A 20847-nucleotide genomic window follows, 5' to 3' on the forward strand; every position below is an offset into this window, starting at 1 on the left:
ATATACTGAAGCATATAATCCTTAGTGTTGTTTTAAAATTTTGAACCAACATTCTACATTTGTATTAATGTATTCTAAGCTCTTTTTCATGGTACATGAGAATCGATATAACTTTTTTATCAATTAATTTAGTAAAACTTCATAATACTCCCTAAATCGATGGAATAGCCACTATAAAATCACTATTTTCTTGAAAAAAGGAGGCAACAATGGCTTCAAACCTCTTTGAACATCATCATATGTTTGTGCAGGATGCAACTATGCATTAAAAAATATTGTCGTATTTTTTGAAAATTTCTCAAAATCTATTTGTTAAAACCCCTACCAAAAATATTGAGTTTTTGGTAAATGTTTTATATACTGAAGCATATAATCCTTAGTGTTGTTTTAAAATTTTGAACCAACATTCTACATTTGTATTAATGTATTCTAAGCTCTTTTTCATGGTACATGAGAATCGATATAACTTTTTTATCAATTAATTTAGTAAAACTTCATAATACTCCCTAAATCGATGGAATAGCCACTATAAAATCACTATTTTCTTGAAAAATTGTTTAAGAGCCAAATATATTAATTCGATCAATAATATAAATTTTTTTCCATACGATATTTCTTAAATAATTTTCATATAAATTTACCATGCGCAAGGCGCATATCTTTTCCTAGTCAAATGTTATTCAATCATATCGATTTACTAATAAATTTGATTTCATAACTGATTTGTATAGATTTCTTTGTTAAAAATACAAAAACTCAAATCTTAAAAAAAATCTTCGGATTTGTAAGTACTCAGCTATGTTGTCTTGGTAGACATAAAGTCAACCATTTCTTGATCGCATCTTCGTTAGTGAAGACTCGGCCTCCCCTAGAGCTAGCTATTTTGAGGAAAATTATTTCTAAGAAGCAGTTAGCAACGACAAAAAAATTGGTTAGACACATGCAATACATGGATCTAAGCCAAGGCATGACACGCCCTAACCAAGCAAAAAATCTTGTCCACAGCTTCTTGTGAATAGCTTGGGTCTCTTCTTCAAATGTTTTCTCGTTCTCATCTGAACCTTCACTTTTCTTCTCAACACTACCACAGCTAAAACATCTCTTGTAGAAGATGGATAAAGAGTAGACGATACACTTATTATGATGGAACTCCAAATCTTTTATTGGATACAATATTATCAACTAGCGTAAATTATTTATTTCTACATCTAAAGAATCACTAAAATCATTGGAATTCGATTTATAGTTATATACGTCGTGGACGGATCATACTTGTTAAAAATCAGTAGATGATTTATTTTTAAATCAGAAAACACTATAAGAATGTATAATAATCATATATTAACATTCATATCCAAAAATGTATAATCATTATATTTAGGAGGTTTTATTCAATCAACGGATTGAAATTAATTATCGATGTTTTGCAATCCATAAAATTTTAAAATTAGTTTCAATTGGTAAATTCTAAAATCTTTTTGAGAGTTATTGGTTGATGTAGTTTAATGGATTTGGAAATCCAAACTAAATCTAGTGTTATTAGTTATATGATTTTATTCATATTGAAATCATGTGTTTTTGGTTCATGATTAATAAATTTTAATTCAAATAAAAAGTTATTCAATCATACCAATTTACTATTGGATTTGATCTCATAACTGATTTGTATAGATTTCTTTGTTAAAAATACAAAGACTCAGATCTTAAGAAAAACCTTCGGATTTGTAAGTACTAATTAAAGTGCATATGTTAGATTTTGAAAATCAGTATACTTTACTTGAATTTTAAATACTATATAGATTTTTCAATCAATTGAAGTACATAAATCAATAACATTTCCTTTATCGTATGCTTTAGATTTTGATTTCAGTCATTTATTCGTAAGATTTTACAATAAATCATTTGAAATCAGTCTAAAGTATAAAGAAATTTGAAATATTTAAAATTTGAAATAATACTATATTTTAAAAAAAAATTAATTTAAATCATTTATTGAATAATAGTGAATTGTAAATTATAATTTAATTATTATTCGAATCAAGGTGAATTGTGTTTTAATTTAACTCAATGAAAATTGTTAACTCCCCCTTACCCTACATCTCAACATACCCAATCAAAAAATGGAACGCCCAACTAGATGTCATCCAATTTTTTGACAAATGAATTCAATTACTTGAACAAAGCATAATGGTTTTATTTTGTGGAAGCACTGTAGCCTATTGGTTAAGCTTTAAAAGCTTCTACACCCAGGTTTGGGGTTCGAATCTCAGACTATGCAATTTCTTGCAGATTACAGGAAATTCAGGTTTCAAATATTAGGAGGTAGATCTGTTTCGCCTTCTTTCCTTCCCTCTCGCCGTTTTCTCACAAAATGGTATGATCTTGAATGGAGCTGATTGTTTCTCTGTCGATAAAATTTGAAAGAAGCAATTTTTATTTTATTTTGGTGCAGTCAGAAGTGTTAAGTGTACGAAGCGTAATGTTCGTCAAGCATATCACAAGTTATGCTCTGGTTTGTGCTCTGTTTCTCTCTGCCAAATGAAGAAGAATGATACCTTCTTTGTAGTTAATGTGATGTGTTATAGTATGAAACTGGTAAAAGGTTGTGCCAAGGAGCAGTAAGTGTGCGCCAAGTGTTATTCTGGTGGTGATCAAAATAACAAGCTTTTGTAGTTAATTCACCATTTTACTCATCTATGTTTCCAAACAAGTAGGATGATATCGTACATTGAAGCGTGTTTGAGGCTCTAAATTTTGGTGTGTTTTTTTTTTTGGGCGTCACACAGTTGAACAAAGATAACAACCCGAAAAAATCAGATGACGCAGCAACAAGGAGCGATAGCAGCAAGGTTGGTGATGTGTTTCCATCAACATCCCTTGACGAATATGCAAACAAGTCTGGAAGAGTTAATGGGATTGTTGGTCTTGGCAATGTGCCTGATCATGTCCATCATGATGATGATGAGAGTGGACATGGATCAGATGAGGATCAAAGTGGTGATGATGAGCATGATTTTCGCCAAGGCAGTGGTGCAAATGAATCATCTACATTGCCGAAGTAAACTAAATACGGTTGCAGTTCTTTCAATTTTGATTCTCTTATTGTTTCGATAAACTTCAACATTGTTACCTGATAATTTTATTGACCAAAAATGAGAGGTATATTATTTAAAATTAAGCAGTGAACATATAACAACTCTTGCTACCATGAACTTCTCATCCTCCCTACATAGCCTCTGGGGATTTCTGGCTCTGCAGCCTAATCAAAGAACACAAGTTCCTGCCATCATCAACTCAGAGATCAAACTTTCTATACCTTTTTCTTAATATATTACATCTCGTCTTCTAACTACTACACAACATGTTAACTACACAAGTATGTTTACAACTGTACAAATAAAAAAAATAATCAAATACAAATTACTGGGGGAAGAGCTAATACGGCGGCTGAAGCTGCTTCAACCGCCGTACAACTTGCTTCATCGTTGGCCTCGTCGATAGAGAATCCACAGTACAAATAACCGCTAAATGCAGAACCTCAACGAGATCATCGTGCGGACCAGCATCCCATAACCCTGCCGTGAAAAACTCCTTGGCCCGTCCTTGTTTCAACAACATACAACCCCACTGCACAATGTTGAATCCATTACCGTACGAAACAAACGACGGATCAAGCGCTTTCTTGTCTGAAAGCAGCTCCAGAAGCACCACTCCGTAGCTGTAAACATCCGCTTTATCTGAAACCCGGCAAGTCATCGCGTACTCAGGCGCTACATATCCGAACGTACCAGCCACGCCCGTTGTTGCGTGCGTCTCTGATGTCCCGAGCAACCTCGCTAATCCAAAGTCCGATAAATATGCGTTGTGATCATTGTCTAAGAGGATGTTGCTTGGTTTGACATCACGGTGAAGAACACGTGGGACGCATTGGTCGTGGAGGTAAGCGAGAGCTCTAGCTATGTCAAGAGCGATCTTGTGAAGATTTCTCCAATCTACAGCTCTTGTGGATCGCTCTTGAATGAACTTCTCCAGGTTGCCTCCAGGGAGATAGTTGTAAACCAAGAACATCTCGGTTTCGCTTGCGTGGTAACCAATGAGAGTCACGAGATTCGGGTGCCTAAGCCTACCTAGTGTTTTGATCTCTGCATGGAACTGTTGGACGCCTTGGAACCGTCCGATAGAGAGGCGCTTGATAGCGACGATAACCTCTTGAGAGATTACAGCTCTGTACGTTGCTCCAAACCCACCGTTACCGATCAGATTGTTCGCATTGAAGTTTCCCGTGGCTCTAACAACGTTGTCGAAGGTTATTGCAACTCCCATGTCCATGAACATAGTGACTTCTCGTTTTGTAGTAGCCATGACCTTCGATTTCGGATGCCATTTCCTCGTGTAGAAGAAGAGAATCACAAGAGCGATCAGAACTGAGACAATGGCTGACGCAGATGCTATGGAAGCAATCTCTAGCGAGTTGAACCCGTCTCTTCCCGAGTTCTGAGACGGAGCGTTTTCGACAGGGGAAGATGCGTAATCCTGCGTGCTAGAATCTGCCATGGGGCCTCTGGGATCCGAAGATGGTGTTGTCAGAGAGAACACACGGCAAGGCTGAAGATACATGTTTCCGACCACACTGCTGCATTTGGTCAATCCATTGGTTGGAGGAACAGGACCTGACATATTGTTGGAGGAGACATTGAAAACCGCAAAAGTAGAGAAACCCGTGGGGATTTGTCCAGAGAGGTTGTTATTGTTGAGAAGCAGCACAGTGAGATTCTTCAAGTTGACGAAACCATGAGGAATACCGCCGGATAGATAATTTGAAGAGAGATCAAGAACTTGCAGGGAATGCAACTGACCAAAACTCTCAGGGATTTGCCCCTTCAGGTTATTATTCGCAAACGAAAGAAACGTCAAAGCATTCATCTTCTTCCCCACGCTTCCCGGTATATGACCTTGCAACTGATTCCAGCTCAGATTAAGTGCAACAAGCGAAGCAAGATCCCCGAGGCTCGATGGAATTGGCCCAAAGATCTGATTCAAGGAAGCATCAAGAATCTTAAGAGAAGGGCACATGTTGCTGAGCCCTTCAGGAATCCGACCTGAGAGCTTGTTGAAGCTTACGTTGACGTAAACAGCTTTGAGTTTGTCGCAGCTATCAAACAGATTCCCAGGGAATTGCCCGTACAACTGATTCCCTCCACCAGAAAATATGTAAGAGATACTCTTTCCCAACCGCTCTTGCGCAAGAGGTACAGACTTGAGAGTTCCAGTGAAGTTGTTGTCTGCGAAGTTATGAAACACAGCCGGGCCTCCGTCACCTCCAACAGCAGTCAGGGAAGCTCCAACTTGAGCCTTCTCGGTGAAGAAGGAGAGATACACAGACGAAGGGTCAGTGTTATAGGATTCGATAGAAAACCCGTCAAAGTAAACAACAGGAGGACAAGAGGTTGTGGTATTGCTGAGAAACTCCGGGATTAAACCCGATAAGCTGTTTCCGCCCACGTCAAAGACACTCATGCAGGGAACCGACATCTCTTTGAGAAGCTCTCCGGTAAGCACATTCGAGCTCAAATCAAGAAGACGAAGGTTATTGCATTTACTAAGCCCTACAGGAATCTCCCCCTTAAAGAAGTTCTGACCCAAATTAACCATCTCCAAGCTTTGACATGAACCCCAATCTCCTGGAAACCTCCCTTCTAACGTAGCTCTCGGCACCCAAAGTATCTTTAGCTTCGGAAGCCTAGTGATTTCCTCCGGAATCCCTCCTTGATAGAAATTGAAATCTTCGGTCATGGAGGTTAAATCAGCGCCTGGCAGTTGATCTGACTCCCCTCTGACGCTGCTAATGTCTTCATACACATTGTACAGGTTCGATAGCACAAGAACACACAAGGAAGAGCAATTCCCAAGCTCTGCAGGTAACGGACCACTAAGAGTGTTCTTCGAAACATCCAAAACCTCAAGCTTCCCAAGATTCCCAAACTCTGAAGGGATGGTCTCTTCCAACGTATTCATATACAACAACAATGACTTCAAACCACGACAACTCCCCAAACTCTCTGGAATTCTCCCAGATAAGAAATTACCAGACAGATCCAAATGCTCAAGCTTCCCACAGTTATCACCAATATCTTTAGGCAGAGAGCCTTCAAGCCAGTTTAACAGCAAGTGCACCACTCTGAATCTCCCGACAAAACCAGGAACAGTTCCATTAAGCTTGTTACCACCTAAGTTCAGAATCTCCAACTTGGAAAGATTCTGCAGAGAACTAGGGATTTCACCTGAAAATCTGTTAAACCCTAGATTCATGACCCGCAAACTCCGTAGCCCCGTAAACTGAACAGGCAATGACCCGGTCATCAAATTCCCTTCAAGATCAAGAACTTCCAGCTTCTCCATTCCCCAGATTCCAACAGGAATCTCTCCGCTAAACGAATTGAAGGGTAGAGACAAAACCCTAAGTTCTGTGAGACCCACGATGACAGAAGGCAAATTCCCAACCAAAGTCCCAAGCTTTCCGGCGCAAACCCTCCGAATACCAAACCCATACAGAGGAAACTTGCCAATATCAGCACAAGTGAAACGGTTTCGACTAATTTTAGAGCTCCCCTTATCGCTTCCAGAGCCACTGATGTTAAGAGCCATGACTCGGGAGGTCGAGTCGCAAGATACGCCAAACCAGGAGCAGTAGTCTTCGCTCTCATTGACCCAACTAGCTAGAATCGAACCAGGATCCGATACCGTTTCCTTAAACCGAAGCAGCACCGATTTGTCCGAATCAGCTAATACTGTGATTCTTCCGGGGAGACAGGTTATGATACAGAGTAACCAGAAAGAGAACAATATGATCGGAGGCATCTTTCTTGGGGGAGAAAAGCCATCTGATCCGAATTTACGCTCAGAACAGCGGCTGAAAGATATGAATCATACCATCAAATTATGAATGAATGAGCATCCATAGACATATAAATACAAAGTTTCTACTGATGCAACTTGCCTGATAATGACAACTTGGTTTATCTGATCAATTTTACAATCAATCAGCTTCGCAGTTGTTGCCTTCACGATCCATGGTTCAACCTCCTCCCCCTTTAACTGAAACACACAGAACAGTAAGAAACTAAAAAATATCTTACCATCATTTCAGGGTTTCTGAGTTTGTATACCTGTAGAGTGTCTTTAATTGAGGTGTAAGGTATTTTGCCAAATTCATCAGACGCTAAGTGCACTAGTGACAACAATCTCATCTTTGTTACACAATCTTCATCGACAAGTCCTAAGGACCACCAGAAATAGAAATTAAGGATTTTCTCCGGAGAAGGGACGTGTTTACAGAAAGAGCAGTAAACGGATTTACAATTTGGTTACCATAGCTTTGCAGACATTCTGAATTTGCAGTTTGGAATTCCCTGTAAGCATTAAGCCTCTGAGTTAGAAAGATCTTCAGCAGCTGGTAAACTGGTGCATATTTAGGATCCTTCTCTAGTTGTGCTACGGCTGGCAAGTCCAATAAATCACACTGCAATTACAGAATCATTGATGTAATCTATAAGAGCTGTGTCAAAGCAAGAAATACGGATCTCAGACATCCCAATCACACTAAGCTTTTACGAATTATGATACCTGGAAGATGCTGGAAGCCTTTACAAATGCAATAACTGCACACACAGCCCCTTCCTTAGCTTCACCTAAGGCCTGAGCATCCTCTTTCGAGAAAGTCGCTAAATACTTTGTCAAGAACTTAAGGGATTCTTTCACCAAGCTGGAATATGGATAAGAGAAGTCAAAATCATGATGCTACAGTTATACAGCTCATAGTAAACGAAAGAAGGAAATCAGCTAGAGAATTACTGATGATGAAGTGTAAAGTGTGTTGCAGAAGTACCTTTTATTTTCTCTCAGCACATTAGTAACGGCAAGGAAGAGTTCCCTCTGGTCTTTAATGTCAATATTCCACTCTTCCAAAAAACTATCAATCTTCTTAAAAGAAGGAATTATGTACTCGGTAACCTTCCCTTCAAGGGCCAGTGTAAGAGCTTTCATGTAGACTTGAAAACGAGCATACGGGTGGTCCAGAAGGCTATATAGATTGAAGAGGCTATACAAATACCAAAAAAAGAATGAGGAAATATGTAACTAATAAACAAAACATTGAACATATAAGCTGGAAAGAATCATACATCTTCAAACGAAGTGAAGCTTTATCATTTGGTTGCTGAACAAGCTTAGCAGAAATAACTTTCACCATATCCAGGACATCATCCTCAGGGCTATTGGCATTCTTGACAATGCTGCAAATGATGCTGTATGTACACTCAAAATCTGAATCAAAGATACAAACAAAATCAACCAACTGATGAGAGAAGACACACACACAAACAAAAATGAGTATAGAGAAACAGACCTTTCTGAGAAATCTTGGAAGATGCCAATTCAGCTGAAGCTACTAGTAAAGAAGCTAACTCCAACCACTTTCGTGCTACTATGAACTCCTCGGCTTCTTTACAAAGCCTGGCGATTTCTGGTTCTGAAGCCTAATTGAGTTCAAAAATCAGCTCTCTCGACTAATTTTAGATGATGGAATCATGAAGCTATTCTAGTCTACCACTCAATCAGATCTACGAAACGAAATGGTTTATGATGATAGTGAGGTGGTGGTACCTCGGCGAGCTGAGAAGTGAATCGGACGACGGAGAGAAACGGATCTCCTTCGGAAGTGGGAAGAATCGTCGTCGTCGTCGTCATAGCGCAGCCGAGCTAAGAGAGAGAGAGAGAGAGAGAGAGAGAGACGAAAAAGGGAAAGAAACCCTAATCCATTATTTTATCTTTTTCGGTTACGTTTAACCGCAATTGGACCGGGTTCGCAAAAATTAAACGGTTTATCCAAAAAAGAATATCCAACGGTCATGATTGAGCTTTAAGAGCCGTCGTGTTCTGCCGGATGGACCGATTGAGACTAAAAATTGGCACTTAATAATAATATTTCACCTTATTAATTTCACGATCAATGATTTGGTTCGACTCGGCTTCTAGTTTACGATGGAACATATATTATTTGAGGAGTAGATTGTGAAAAATGATCTCATTTGGGCACTGTTTGTTTATTTTTGATTTAGATTGGTAACATGTTGTTTTTTTCTTTTTCAAATTAAGGTTTCTAGTAGAAACCCGTAATGATCACAACAACCATGTTTATGGAAGATGTACATTTGATTAATTAAAAATCTTGGATTGTCGGAAGCAGCTTTCATTTCTGTACAGGATCAGAAGCATTTGGTCCTCCAAAGAGATAGCCAAGAGATGATACTCCACCAGGAGCTGAACGAACCTTAGTAGATGGCCTCTCCTGTGTCACATTTTGGTATATTTCTATCAGTTTTCAAATTTAAAGTTTCATTTTTTTTCTTTCTGAACATGTAACAAAATATCTTTTCCTTACCGTGAGAAAGTTTCCAGAGTTTTGACCTTCTGATCTGAAGTAGTTATTAGGACTTCCTCTAACACCTGCAGCAAATCTATTATTATTATCAGTGACGGTGGTGGTCGTGGTCGTAATTGGTCTTCTTCCGGTTCCGTCTGTGGTAGTTGTGGTGGTTGTCGTGGTTGTAGTCCCCATTTTTGTAGCGGCAGAGGAAGGAGAATCCCCGGAAGAACCAAAGAGATAACCGAGAGAGCTTTGATGAACACCATTATTTACTCCTCTTGCTTTACCCATCTTTTGCTTTTTTTTTTGTTTGATCCTGCTAGAGATAGAGAGATCTAAACAATTTGAAAATGTTTACAAGTTTTAAGTTTGTGTTCAATGAGATGGGTATATTTAGAAGAGCAGAGGTTTTTTTTTTATAGTATTGTTATATTGAGTTATTACAGACACGTGATAAGACGGATCAAAAGAATTGATGTTTGTTTACCTCTTCTGGCTAATCTTCTTCTAGATTTGGCTTCTTCTAGATTTGGCCTCAAATCAAGGAATAGAAACAAACAGGTGGAAAATGGATATTCACTGTAAGAAAAAAAAGTAAATCTATAATGGGCTTTATGGGCCTTCTTCCGACTTTTATATTTAATGAAGCCCCTCTCAGTTTTTGAATTACTATAGAGTTCTACTTCTACCTATCAAAAACTTCGAAAAGTCTAGTGGTCTATGTGTTACATCATTTATTATATAATTAGAATTTTATGATCATACTAGTATACAGTAAAACTCGAAGAAAACTCTTACCATTTAAAGAGTTAACACTGTACTTTTAAGTATGACTAGGGACTGGCCTACGCGCAAGCGCGAGGTTATGGACATAGGTTTTGCTGGCATCATTTCGAGTCGGCTCTTACACTTGTATGGGTTCATGTTGTTTGGTTTTGAGGTTTTCTTGAGTGAATAGTGTGGTTTCCAGGATGTGATGTGAAGCTTGATTTAAACTTGACCTATACCGATTATGACTCTCGGAGTGCTTGCTCGGGTGAATTTATGACAGCAAACCTTAAGTGTTTATGATTATTGAGAATGAGTTGCAGTGATTGAGTGCGCATGACCGTTTCACCCTAGCGGATATGTAGTTCAAGTGTTGTGGGGGTTTACAGTACTTGAATTACTGTGTGAGTAATAAAAGTTCCATAAAAATGTTATGTTGGTTTGGTTTGGTTTGATTTTTTTCTTCAATGGAATCGTTTTGTGAGAAACGGTGTTGGTGGAGCTTCAAGTGATACCATCCTTACAATAAAGGAATCAGTTGGGTGTGGCTAAATTTTGAGATTTGTGGCATACGTTTTTTAAACATAAACATAACATAACACATTATATTTAACATGTTTGAAGATGATAAGGTATATATTTTTTTTTTCATTACTGGGTCTCGTCTGATTTTTCATCTTTTCTGTTTTGGTAATGGTTTGTGTATATCTGGTTTAGGGAGTTCATATATGTTTACATCTGCTTGTATATAGAAGTATGTTTTTGACTCAAAACTTGTGTATGTTCGATTTTGGGAGCTTGTATTTTCATGTTAAAATATTTCACATATCGTAGGTAATAAAATCCACACTCATTTTAAATGTATTTTGCCAAAATAATAATAATGAGACTTTATGAAAGAAAAACGGCTAGAATCTCTTTGATATATTAACATGAAATACAAGCTTTTCAAACGAATAATTAGAAAATGAAGATTGTTTTGTAATGAATTATATGTCTTTTAGAAATAACTAAATGTGGTCCTTCTTTGTATGCATCAACACGATCGAGTTACATCATCCTTCAACCGCTTTACAACATTCGGTAACGAAACCCCATCGGTACCGGGGTATGTCAAGAAACAGGTACTTAAAAAACAAGCTGGTTCTTATTTTGTTATCTCCGGTTTAGAAAGAAAACATGGAATTTGAACAAACATTGTGGACTTAGATGGGAGGGTGGCGGAAGTGTTCGAGGGACTAACGTTCGTGACGGTGATAGGAGCAGGTCACGAGGTTCCACTGTCCAAGCCACATGCTGCTTTTGAGCTGTTCAAGTATTTCTTGAGAGGCAAGCCACTTCCAAAGTAGGTAACCATTTCTATATGAACTGTTTTTAACCTTTTAGTTCAACTGCTGTTGAGTTTAAGATGATATTCTTTTTTCCACTTGATATAATAAAATCTAGAGCCAATGCATACTACACATATTTATATGGACGAATACAGAAGAAAGGAGACCAATCATTCCAAATAAGTTTCAAACCAATATTCAACTTCTTATTAAGTTGTATGAGAAATTATGGAGAACCAAACAAAACAATAAAACAGAGGATCTCTAGTATCTTCTTGTAGAAGAAAGAAAAAGAGTGGATGGTACATTTATTTTACCAGCGATGGGAAATTAAGAAAGATTACAGTAAAAGGAAACTCAAAAATAATGAATCCACCGCCATCTTGTTCTTGCTCTCTCCCCATGGGCGTTATGTGACCGTTCTTTCAGAGGCTTAGTAACGGTTAAAGTAGGTTCTGCGTCTGAACTTGTTGTAGTCTGGCAAATCTTGGATCGGACCAATGGCTGAGATTGCAATGTCCTGCGCATTATCCCCAAAAACATTCCCTTTTATCACCCTTTAGTTTTAAACTCTGTGTAGATAGATAAACAAGACGAGGGAGAGAAAAGATAACTTACCTTGTCATAGACATACTTGTTGGCAACACGTTTAACGGTGCTGGCATCAACAGCATCGATCCTAGCAAATAGTTCAGCGGTTGGGATTCTTCTCCCATAGGTCAGCAGCTACAAATATCACAAAGTCTCTCGGGTTGTTATCTTTGACCAACGCACATATATTTTATAAAGATGCTTAGATTATTGGTATCATACCTGACGACCAATATCTTCAGCAATTGGGCTAGTTCCATCCATGTGAAGCAAAAGCGACGATTTGAGCTGAAGGGATAATTTAAAATCAGTTAAACAAACAAGTGAGTTAGACGCTGAATCTTGGGAAAGAGATGGGTGTTATAGTTAACCTGATTCCGTGCACGGGTCACATCAGCTTCTGAAACTCGGAAGGCCAACTTCGTTACCTCATGCATAATGGCATATGATAAATCATCTAAGCAATCGGCCTGCAAAAAGTAGCTTACAATATGTTAAAAGTGATATGATAAAGACTGCTTATCCCTATGTGGATTATGTTTGGTTGACCTTAGCAACTGCGTACACGCCAAACAATCCAGTATCCTTGTAGTTGGTGTTGAATGCCATTATGCTTTCCGCTATTTCATTAATGGCAACCCTCTGGATCAGAGCAGAACTGCGTACACACAAAGAAAACTTTATCGTTGAATCCATGCTAAGCAATATAGACAGAAAGCAAAATCTCACCCAGTGTGTTTGCCACCACCAACATTCTTGTTCCATGAACCCAACATGGTTTGCATAACCATAAGAGCAACAGAATCTGGATCTGTCCAAGATGCTCCTTCAAAGGCAACAGCAAATTGTGCAAGGGGTAGGTCGTCATCAATCATTCGAACCTGACAAAATGAGATTTAGACAGCAAGCAAAAAAAAAAAATTAAAGGAAAGATAAAATAACAAAGGGTTGTGTTCTGTACCTCAGAACCAGTAAAACTAGCAGGTTCTTTGGCAACTAGCTGAGTAGTAGTAGTCGGATCAGATGACAACTTGTTAAATAGCTTCTTCACTTGCTCAACAACTTCCTCATGCTTGACAGCTCCTGCCGCAGCAATCACCTGAAAAATATATTTGCATGAGCCAACATAAAAATCCAAACAAATTCAAGAAATGTTATACCATCCTGGAAGCTGTGTAGTGAGTCTTAATGTAGTTCTGCAGATCTTCTCTGGTGATAGACTTGACATTCTGAGCAGGTCCCAGAATAGTTCTTCCAAGAGGTGTGTATTGGAAAGCAGTAGCATGTAGATGGTCAAGAACAACTTCATCGGTTTGTCCCTCCACCTACAGAGAAAAAAAAAGAAGCAAATTACAATAAACTACAGCTTAACAGAGTGAAAAAACAACTAAAGCATAACGAATAGAAGTAATAAAAGACTCAAATATCAACTAAATAAAGTAAAATTCAAACGTAGTTACTTGTTGACCATGCCAACATATGATTACTAAGTCCATAAATCAATAAATGAAGAAGCAGATACATGTAAAAACGACATGTAATTTAAAAGTATATAGAACATAACAAAAGGCATAGAGAACAACAGACCATAAAGTTGGAATTTTTAAGACACAACTGAGTGAAGAAACCGAACAGACACATCAAGAAACAAAAGACTCACACATAAACTATGATATAACATCTAACTTGAATATATATAGAACAGAACATAAAGTTGGAATTTTAAAGAAGACGCAGCTGAGACACAAGACTCACAAAAACTGTGATTCAACATCAGACTTGAAAGCATCTAGAACAGAACATAAAGTTGGAATATTTAACAAGACGAAGAGTAACGATGAGATTACCTCTTGCATTTCCCTGAGGATGACATCACGCTCCCTGTTAATCCTCTGCTCCTCGAACTTAGAGTTCTGCAAGATATCAGCCAAGACATCCAAAGCCTGGTTCACATCGGACTCCATCACTTTCGCATAGTAAGTAGTCTGCTCCCTCGACGTATACGCATTCAAATGACCGCCAATGTCCTCGATCTCCTCCTCCAACGCCCTCACCGTACGCCTCTCCGTGCCTTTGAATATCATATGCTCCAGAAAATGCGCCGTCCCGTTCGTCTCATCGGACTCGAACCTCGATCCGGCGTCGATCCACACCCCGACGGTGGCGGTCTTCGCGGAGAGATTCGATTCGGTGGCGACTCGTAAGCCGTTGGGCAAGGTGGTGACACGTGTCTCGGGAGCTGACAAGATGTGGTTGTGAGAGGCGAGGATTGGATGAGGAGACGCGTATTTGAGGAATCTCTGATCGGGGTTCTCCAGCCTCTTGAGCTTCTCTTTGGTGATCTCGGCGGCGTGATCGTAGGGCATGAGAATCGGCGTCGCCGGCGGGGAAGGGGAAGGGGAAGGGGAGTGAGTCGCCGCCGAATCGAGAGCTGAGATCGAGGAGGAAGCTCGTACGGCTTGATTGAGAGCCAATCGCTTCTGAGATCGGAGAGCGGAGGTCAATAGGTTCTTAATCGCCATTGCTGATGGGCTCTACACTCTCTCTCCCTCTCTAGGGTTTGAAGTTTTTTTACTTTTAATTTTGTCAAAGAAAAATGGAAGAGAAGACTCGAGATGCGAACTATTCGCCAGTAGTAGTTATGCGATGATGATTCCGACAGCTTCTAGACGACGTCGTTTTATAATGGATAGAATAATAAGGCCCAATTAATAACTGTGGCCCATCACTGTACTTGTCATTTGAGCTAATAAGGCTGTATGAAGAAGAACTCAGGGGCCCATTTTGTTTCTCCGGATTGGGACAAAAACCCTAAGCGAAATGTAATGACGACATATATATAGACATCGTTCTTGGAGATTGAAAGCTCTCCTAGCCTTTTGTGAGAAGATTCAGCTGCCGTAGGCAAACTTCCCAGACGAAGATCTCTGCTTTTAGATATGGCAACTGGTAAAACAGTGAAAGACGTCTCTCCACATGACTTTGTCAAGGCTTACGCTTCTCATCTCAAGCGATCTGGCAAGGTTTGCTGCTCTTCTTTCGTATTTTAGGTGTGTTTAATGCCGAATTAGAACTTTTCGACTTTCTGTTTCTTCTTCACCATGTGTTCTTCTGTTATGCCGTGTTGAGATTTTTGTTTTTCATTGCGGGAATATATGATATAAATGGATCTCACACAGTCTACTTAAATTTACAAAGACATATTTTATTTGTCTGTCGTATTGAAATTAGTTTCTTTTAGCTGACAATAATCTAAAGCTTTAGCCTTCAATCTTTGTTCATAACCACTTAATAGTGTCTATTTGATCAATTGAAAATGTAACGAATGTTCATTGAAAGCAGCAATGTTTAGTGATTGGTCATCGTCATTACTCTTTCTGTTTTTTTTTCACCTGACTGCTTTCTATTCGTAATGTAATTGTTTGCTGTTTGTGTTTTATCTTAGGAACATAACGTAATTGTCTGTTGTTTTGTCATGCAGATCGAGCTTCCCTCATGGACAGACATTGTGAAGACCGGTAAATTGAAGGAGCTTGCCCCTTATGATCCCGATTGGTATTACATCAGAGCTGGTAAACTGTCTTACTTCTAGTCTCAGCTTTATTTCTCAATACTCATATAAATAAAGTTCTGAAGAAGACTATACTATTTTTATGATGGCAGCATCTATGGCAAGGAAGGTATACCTGAGGGGAGGTCTTGGAGTTGGTGCTTTCCGTAGAATCTATGGTGGCAGCAAGAGAAACGGCAGTCGCCCACCTCACTTCTGCAAAAGCAGCGGTGGCATTGCCCGTCACATCCTCCAGCAGCTGGAGACTATGAACATTGTTGAGATTGACACCAAAGGGTAATAAACTTTCTCTTCACATTAGAGCCATCTTCTATATCCATTCTTCTGATGGTTACAATCTCTTCTTCTTCAGAGGAAGAAGAATCACTTCCAGTGGGCAACGGGACTTGGACCAAGTTGCTGGACGTATTGCTGTTGAAGTTTGAATATCTGAAATGTTGTTGTTTTGAGGCTCTATTACTTTTCCGAAACCAATGTTCTGTTTTTAGTGTTTGTTTTTTTTTTTTCTCAAAGAACAAATTATTATCAATATCATTGCTGAAGACTGCTCCCACAATGTTCAGAAACCTTTTTTTTGTTTTGGTTCTTTAAAACCTTTAAATCTGAAGTATCATCATCTAAGTTATAAGACAACAAAATAAAATCCTTTGGGATCAATCCTGCTGGGGATTTATTCTAACGAAAGAGATGTTTCTTCAAGTGTAGATTCAAGTTCCGACCATAACTAAAAGTAAAAACTGAAAAAAAAATGACAGCATGGTCTTTCACTTGGTAACTAAACTCAGCACTGCAATGTCAAATGAATCAGACAGAATAAAACTGAAGTGTATGCATGCATATAATGAAATCTCCATTTGATTGCCTGTCCTCCCATGAAGAAGAAGAAACTGAAGGGTGAGGTTGTTGTTATAGTCCAAGATTGGTAGCTGTTAAAACCAAATCAGATTGGAGAAAATGAGGAACTCCCAAGTGACTTGATCTGTCTCTTGACGCTTGGGCTGCTGCAGGCTCATCCCATTGCAACTCCCTTTTCTTAATCTTCTTATCCTCTGTTTTTGTTTACTTCTTCCTTATATGTTGTTGTCTTTGGAAACCGCAAGCAAGTAAGCTTCTCAGATGATTTAACGAGATGCATCAATTTACCATACTCAGGGAAGCTCATACCCCAGTTACAATTTTTACTATTTGATTTCATTAGTGTTCTACTAAGTAGTGTGATTTTTATAAGGAACATTATTATAGCTAAGCTATGTTAAGGTCCATTGTGTTGACCAAATCATGAGGACTATTCTTGATGCACTGGATTGTTGTTGGTCAGATTCTTTGTTGCTTTCTCCCTTTATCCCATCTTTTTCTCTCGGATCTCATGTTACGGTTCAGATAAGATAATGGGTAATGACAGACATTATTTTGTACGATGATGACTTGAAAAAATGATTTTGCTATAACAATGGCCTTCTCTTCTTCTTCTTTCCTTTGTGATTGATTGCAATAAGGGAGAAAGAGAGAGAGATGGGGCAGGTCCAAAGGCGCACAGATGGGAAGAATATCAGATAAATATGGAAAACTTTGACCCCCCCGCCCATTTGATTGATTCAATACACTGACTCTCTTCATCTCATCTCATTTGCCAACTCTCTCTCTCTCTCTCTCTCTCTCTCTACTTACTTCTCTCTGATGCGTATTCTTGTTTGATTCATCGGCTCAGATCAGTCACATAGCCACAGTAAGTAATCAGTCCCCTAATTTTTTTGAGAGTTTTTTTTTTTCTTTTTCTCCTTTTTCAAATCTGGATTTGTTGTTTTAGACCAGCAGCTATACATGATGAGGGCATGTGTTAATTCTGTTAAAAATCCTCTGTTTTATTGCTCTGTTGCATTTCATGCGATCCATTTATGAATCAAGATTCTGTTAAAGAAGATTATCTACTAAGTACCCACTTATACTTCTTCAGGCTTCTTCCCAGTCACTTGTTGTTCTTTTATCATTGCAGATAAAGAGTAAAGAGCAAAAGAAGGCCCTGAGGGATTTTGATACATTGACCAAAACTCCCAAAAGTCTTTTTTGAATTCTAATGGACACTTTATGTTTATCCTAATGGACACTTGCTGAGTACCCATGAGCCTGTGCTCAAACAACTCTTTTGTCACTGATCAACCTACTTGTGTCATTTGTTCTCGTCTGTGGTTGATTCGAGCTAGAAAAGGAAAATGGACCGAGGACAGTGAAAGAGGTGAAGTTGATAAGCGCAGGGAAAGTTTTGGACAACAACAAAACGGTTAAAGACTACCGAAGCCCTGTCTCTACTCTCGTTGACGCTGTCACCACAATGCATGTCATCATCCAACCTCTGCTTACTGAAAAAGGTATTCAAAGAGAAACAAAGCCTCTACTTAAGCTTCAAAACTCTGTTCTCGACTTGACATTGTTTCTTTATATATATGTTTGGGAACAGAAAAGAAGCCTAAAGATGGTGATCCCAAGATGAACAAATGTGTCTGTTCAATCATGTAAGAGTGTGTTTCAGAGTTGTGGTTTGGTTTTAGATTGTTTACTGTTAGGAGTGAACTTAATCAACCCCTTTGATACCTTAGAACACAAGTTTGCTTTGATGCCAATTAAGGCCCCTCCTCAAAGCTAAGAGAGTTTGTGAAAGAACAAACTAAATAGAACAAAACACAAGTTACTTCAATTTTCTTTTTCATATCCCATTAAACAAAACATACGTAACTTAAATACACAAGAACATGTCAACTAAATAACTGTCCACTAAACTAATATAGAACATGGTATACTAGTGGAGATGATCCCACGATGCCATGACTCTTGTTATGATCTTATCATTTACCGATACAGATACATGATCAAAAGAGTTGTTGAACGTTTCTTTTATAAAGTATAAAATCAAATCTCTTTACAAGACCGAATCGTTTCTATATTCTTTATAAGACTATTAATAACGATGAATACTATTTGTTCCGTCATCTTCGTTTTCTACCAGAGACGGTCTTCTTAACAGCACCAACAGAGACTAAGAACTGATCAAGAGAAGAGAGAGTCCTCATATCATCCGGAGGAAAATAGCTCGCTGCTTTACCCATCAGCGAAGTGAAGAGAATAGAGAGCGAAGGAGGACGGTTCACATATCTTTCCCCTAGAAGATCATCAAGAAACCCAAACGCAGCTAGAAACTCTGACCTCCCTGCGTTTACCGGAGCCTCGAAATGAGCTGGGATTATCCTCTTGAACCTCCAGTCACTCGCTATCTCATCGATCCAGTCCCTCACCTTCTCAGGGACTTTGCTAAAGACCAGAGTCTTGACAATGGGGGAAACTATCAGCTTCTGTGACATTTGCGCAAAGCTCGCGTTTGGCTCCAAGAGATTAGATGGGCCGAGAAACAGGATTTGCAGCACCATTCTTTCCCATCCTGCACGTTAAAAGACACCCATTGAGATCTTTTGTTTGATGAATTTGAATTTCAAGAAGTTGATGACCGACCTTTTTGGCGGGTGTTTGGGGTGTCAACGACAGGGTCATTAGGTACTTGTTTGCCTTTGCTAAGTATCTTCACAGCCAGTCCGTTCTTAGCAGAAGCCAGTAAAGACTCGCTGCTGATACTCGATGGCGGCTTCCGTGGGACGAAGATCACAGCATCGGTGACTAGTAGAGTTCTTGAACGCTTATGGTAGAACGCTACTTCCACATACGGTCCAATTCCTGTATATTATTTATTCCATAAGTACAGGACCTACCCTCAGATTTTGGAGGACTATAGATGATTTAATAAATGATTTCAATAGATTTTTTAAAATAAATTTGGGGCTATGTATATGTAACTTTTTTCAAATATTTTGGGTGGGGGAGGGGTTGAGGCGAATGTTTTACGAGGCTTGGTTAAGGACGGCCAACAAGATTGAGATAGTGAAGGAACGTACCGACTTCAGGAGAGCTTAAGACTTTCTGCTCGATCTCATCAGCCCACGGGGTAGATAAGTCTCCGTCTTTAATGGTTTTAGCGCGAAAGATACCGAAAAACTCGAGCGGTAAGTTCAGTGGCCAGCTCCATTGTCTTGGCGCCACCCATACTTGAGCCTTGGGGAACTTTCTAGAGAAGGGACCGACGAAGATCTTGTGCTCGTAAGCAAAAGTTGGCAGGACAATGTACTCAACCGGAGCTCCCAACTCCTCAATAAGCTGCCTCAACATAAAAGTAAGCAAATAGAGTTCAGACATCATTTAAAAGTAAATTATTCAAAACCATGTTTTATGAAACTAAAGCATGATACTTTTATCATTTCAACAATTCTCTGGAGATAGTAATCAATTAAATAGATAGAAATAAAGGGGAACCTGAATACACTCTTTGGTGGGAGCAATAGGGGCATGAACCCATAAGCCACCGGATTTGAGTTTGATGACAGTCATTCTTATATTGGTGGAGACACTGCTGAAACCTAAAGCTTGTTCTTGTTCAAACATCCATATGCTTCCTTTAACCGCCTGCATAACATTATCCATATGGGATTCTCAACGAGTTCAAATCAAAACTCAAGAGGGATGGAGAAAGCCTAACCTCGGTTCTGATGGTGCGCCGGTTAAGGAAAGGACCAAGAGGAAATGGGAATCCAGTGAAGTTTATGTAAAACTGTTTGCTTCGATCGCCTTCGACGGTCGAATCAGCTGAAACCGTAACCGGACCTTTCATTTTCCGGTTAACGGACATGGGTCGACCGATCTTCAAGGACACACCGAGGAAGTTAGAGTTTTGATTCAATGGAAGCTTGGGATTAGGAAGAAACGATGAATGTTTCGGGAGATGAACGGCCATGGCCGCTGCCGCCATTTCTCTTGCTTCCCTTCTTCTTCTTCTTTCTCAGTTCGATGCTCTGTTTCTATTGTTCGTTCAGCTAATGGAACTAGAAGCTGTTATGCGAACACGTGGATGGGTGTAATGGATAGTCGTTCCTACGTGGATTTTATGACTGATATCGTGTGGACATAAACCAATGCGATGACGTCAAAAACAAAAGATAAAAGGAAATTTAAGAAATATTCGTGGTCAAAAACACGACGTCGTCTTATCGAATTACAATATCCATTGGTTGGTTCGCGGAAATGGTTACGACGTGCCATCAGTTGCGTGTGCATGTTATTGCGGG

General features: G+C 39.1%; 5 protein-coding genes across 5 annotated transcripts; 1 reads left to right on the top strand and 4 right to left on the bottom strand.

Moving 5' to 3' along the window:
• Positions 1–3188: 3188 nt before the first annotated feature.
• Positions 3189–8783, bottom strand: LOC106341286 (LRR receptor-like serine/threonine-protein kinase RPK2). Its single transcript, XM_013780111.1, has 9 exons — positions 8662–8783; positions 8405–8534; positions 8181–8322; positions 7886–8098; positions 7624–7762; positions 7369–7519; positions 7167–7276; positions 6998–7095; positions 3189–6910 (listed from the first exon to the last, which is right to left on the bottom strand). Exons 1-9 carry the CDS (start codon positions 8743–8745, stop codon positions 3436–3438), a joined length of 4542 nt encoding a protein of 1513 aa, XP_013635565.1. The 5' UTR covers positions 8746–8783; the 3' UTR covers positions 3189–3435.
• Positions 8784–9101: 318 nt separating this feature from the next.
• LOC106300833 (protein SPIRAL1-like 3) lies at positions 9102–9771 on the bottom strand. Its single transcript, XM_013737071.1, has 2 exons — positions 9440–9771; positions 9102–9346 (listed from the first exon to the last, which is right to left on the bottom strand). The coding sequence occupies exons 1-2, from the start codon at positions 9713–9715 to the stop codon at positions 9248–9250; spliced, it is 375 nt and encodes a 124-aa protein (XP_013592525.1). The 5' UTR covers positions 9716–9771; the 3' UTR covers positions 9102–9247.
• A 1994-nt stretch (positions 9772–11765) lies between these two features.
• Positions 11766–14724, bottom strand: LOC106341389 (probable mitochondrial-processing peptidase subunit beta). The gene is made up of 9 exons (XM_013780190.1): positions 13962–14724; positions 13275–13439; positions 13076–13213; positions 12844–12995; positions 12664–12772; positions 12486–12584; positions 12337–12402; positions 12142–12249; positions 11766–12043 (listed from the first exon to the last, which is right to left on the bottom strand). The coding sequence occupies exons 1-9, from the start codon at positions 14634–14636 to the stop codon at positions 11957–11959; spliced, it is 1599 nt and encodes a 532-aa protein (XP_013635644.1). The 5' UTR covers positions 14637–14724; the 3' UTR covers positions 11766–11956.
• A 221-nt stretch (positions 14725–14945) lies between these two features.
• On the top strand, positions 14946–16288 carry LOC106343553 (40S ribosomal protein S19-1). Its single transcript, XM_013782803.1, has 4 exons — positions 14946–15137; positions 15596–15686; positions 15778–15961; positions 16038–16288. Exons 1-4 carry the CDS (start codon positions 15054–15056, stop codon positions 16108–16110), a joined length of 432 nt encoding a protein of 143 aa, XP_013638257.1. The 5' UTR covers positions 14946–15053; the 3' UTR covers positions 16111–16288.
• Positions 16289–18546: 2258 nt separating this feature from the next.
• Positions 18547–20589, bottom strand: LOC106302447. The gene is made up of 5 exons (XM_013738967.1): positions 20262–20589; positions 20039–20188; positions 19624–19882; positions 19187–19405; positions 18547–19115 (listed from the first exon to the last, which is right to left on the bottom strand). The coding sequence occupies exons 1-5, from the start codon at positions 20529–20531 to the stop codon at positions 18667–18669; spliced, it is 1347 nt and encodes a 448-aa protein (XP_013594421.1). The 5' UTR covers positions 20532–20589; the 3' UTR covers positions 18547–18666.
• Between the last annotated feature and the right edge of the window lie 258 nt (positions 20590–20847).

This window comes from Brassica oleracea, chromosome C1 (assembly GCF_000695525.1).
Source record: "Brassica oleracea var. oleracea cultivar TO1000 chromosome C1, BOL, whole genome shotgun sequence".
Classification (NCBI taxonomy): Eukaryota; Viridiplantae; Streptophyta; class Magnoliopsida; order Brassicales; family Brassicaceae; genus Brassica; species Brassica oleracea.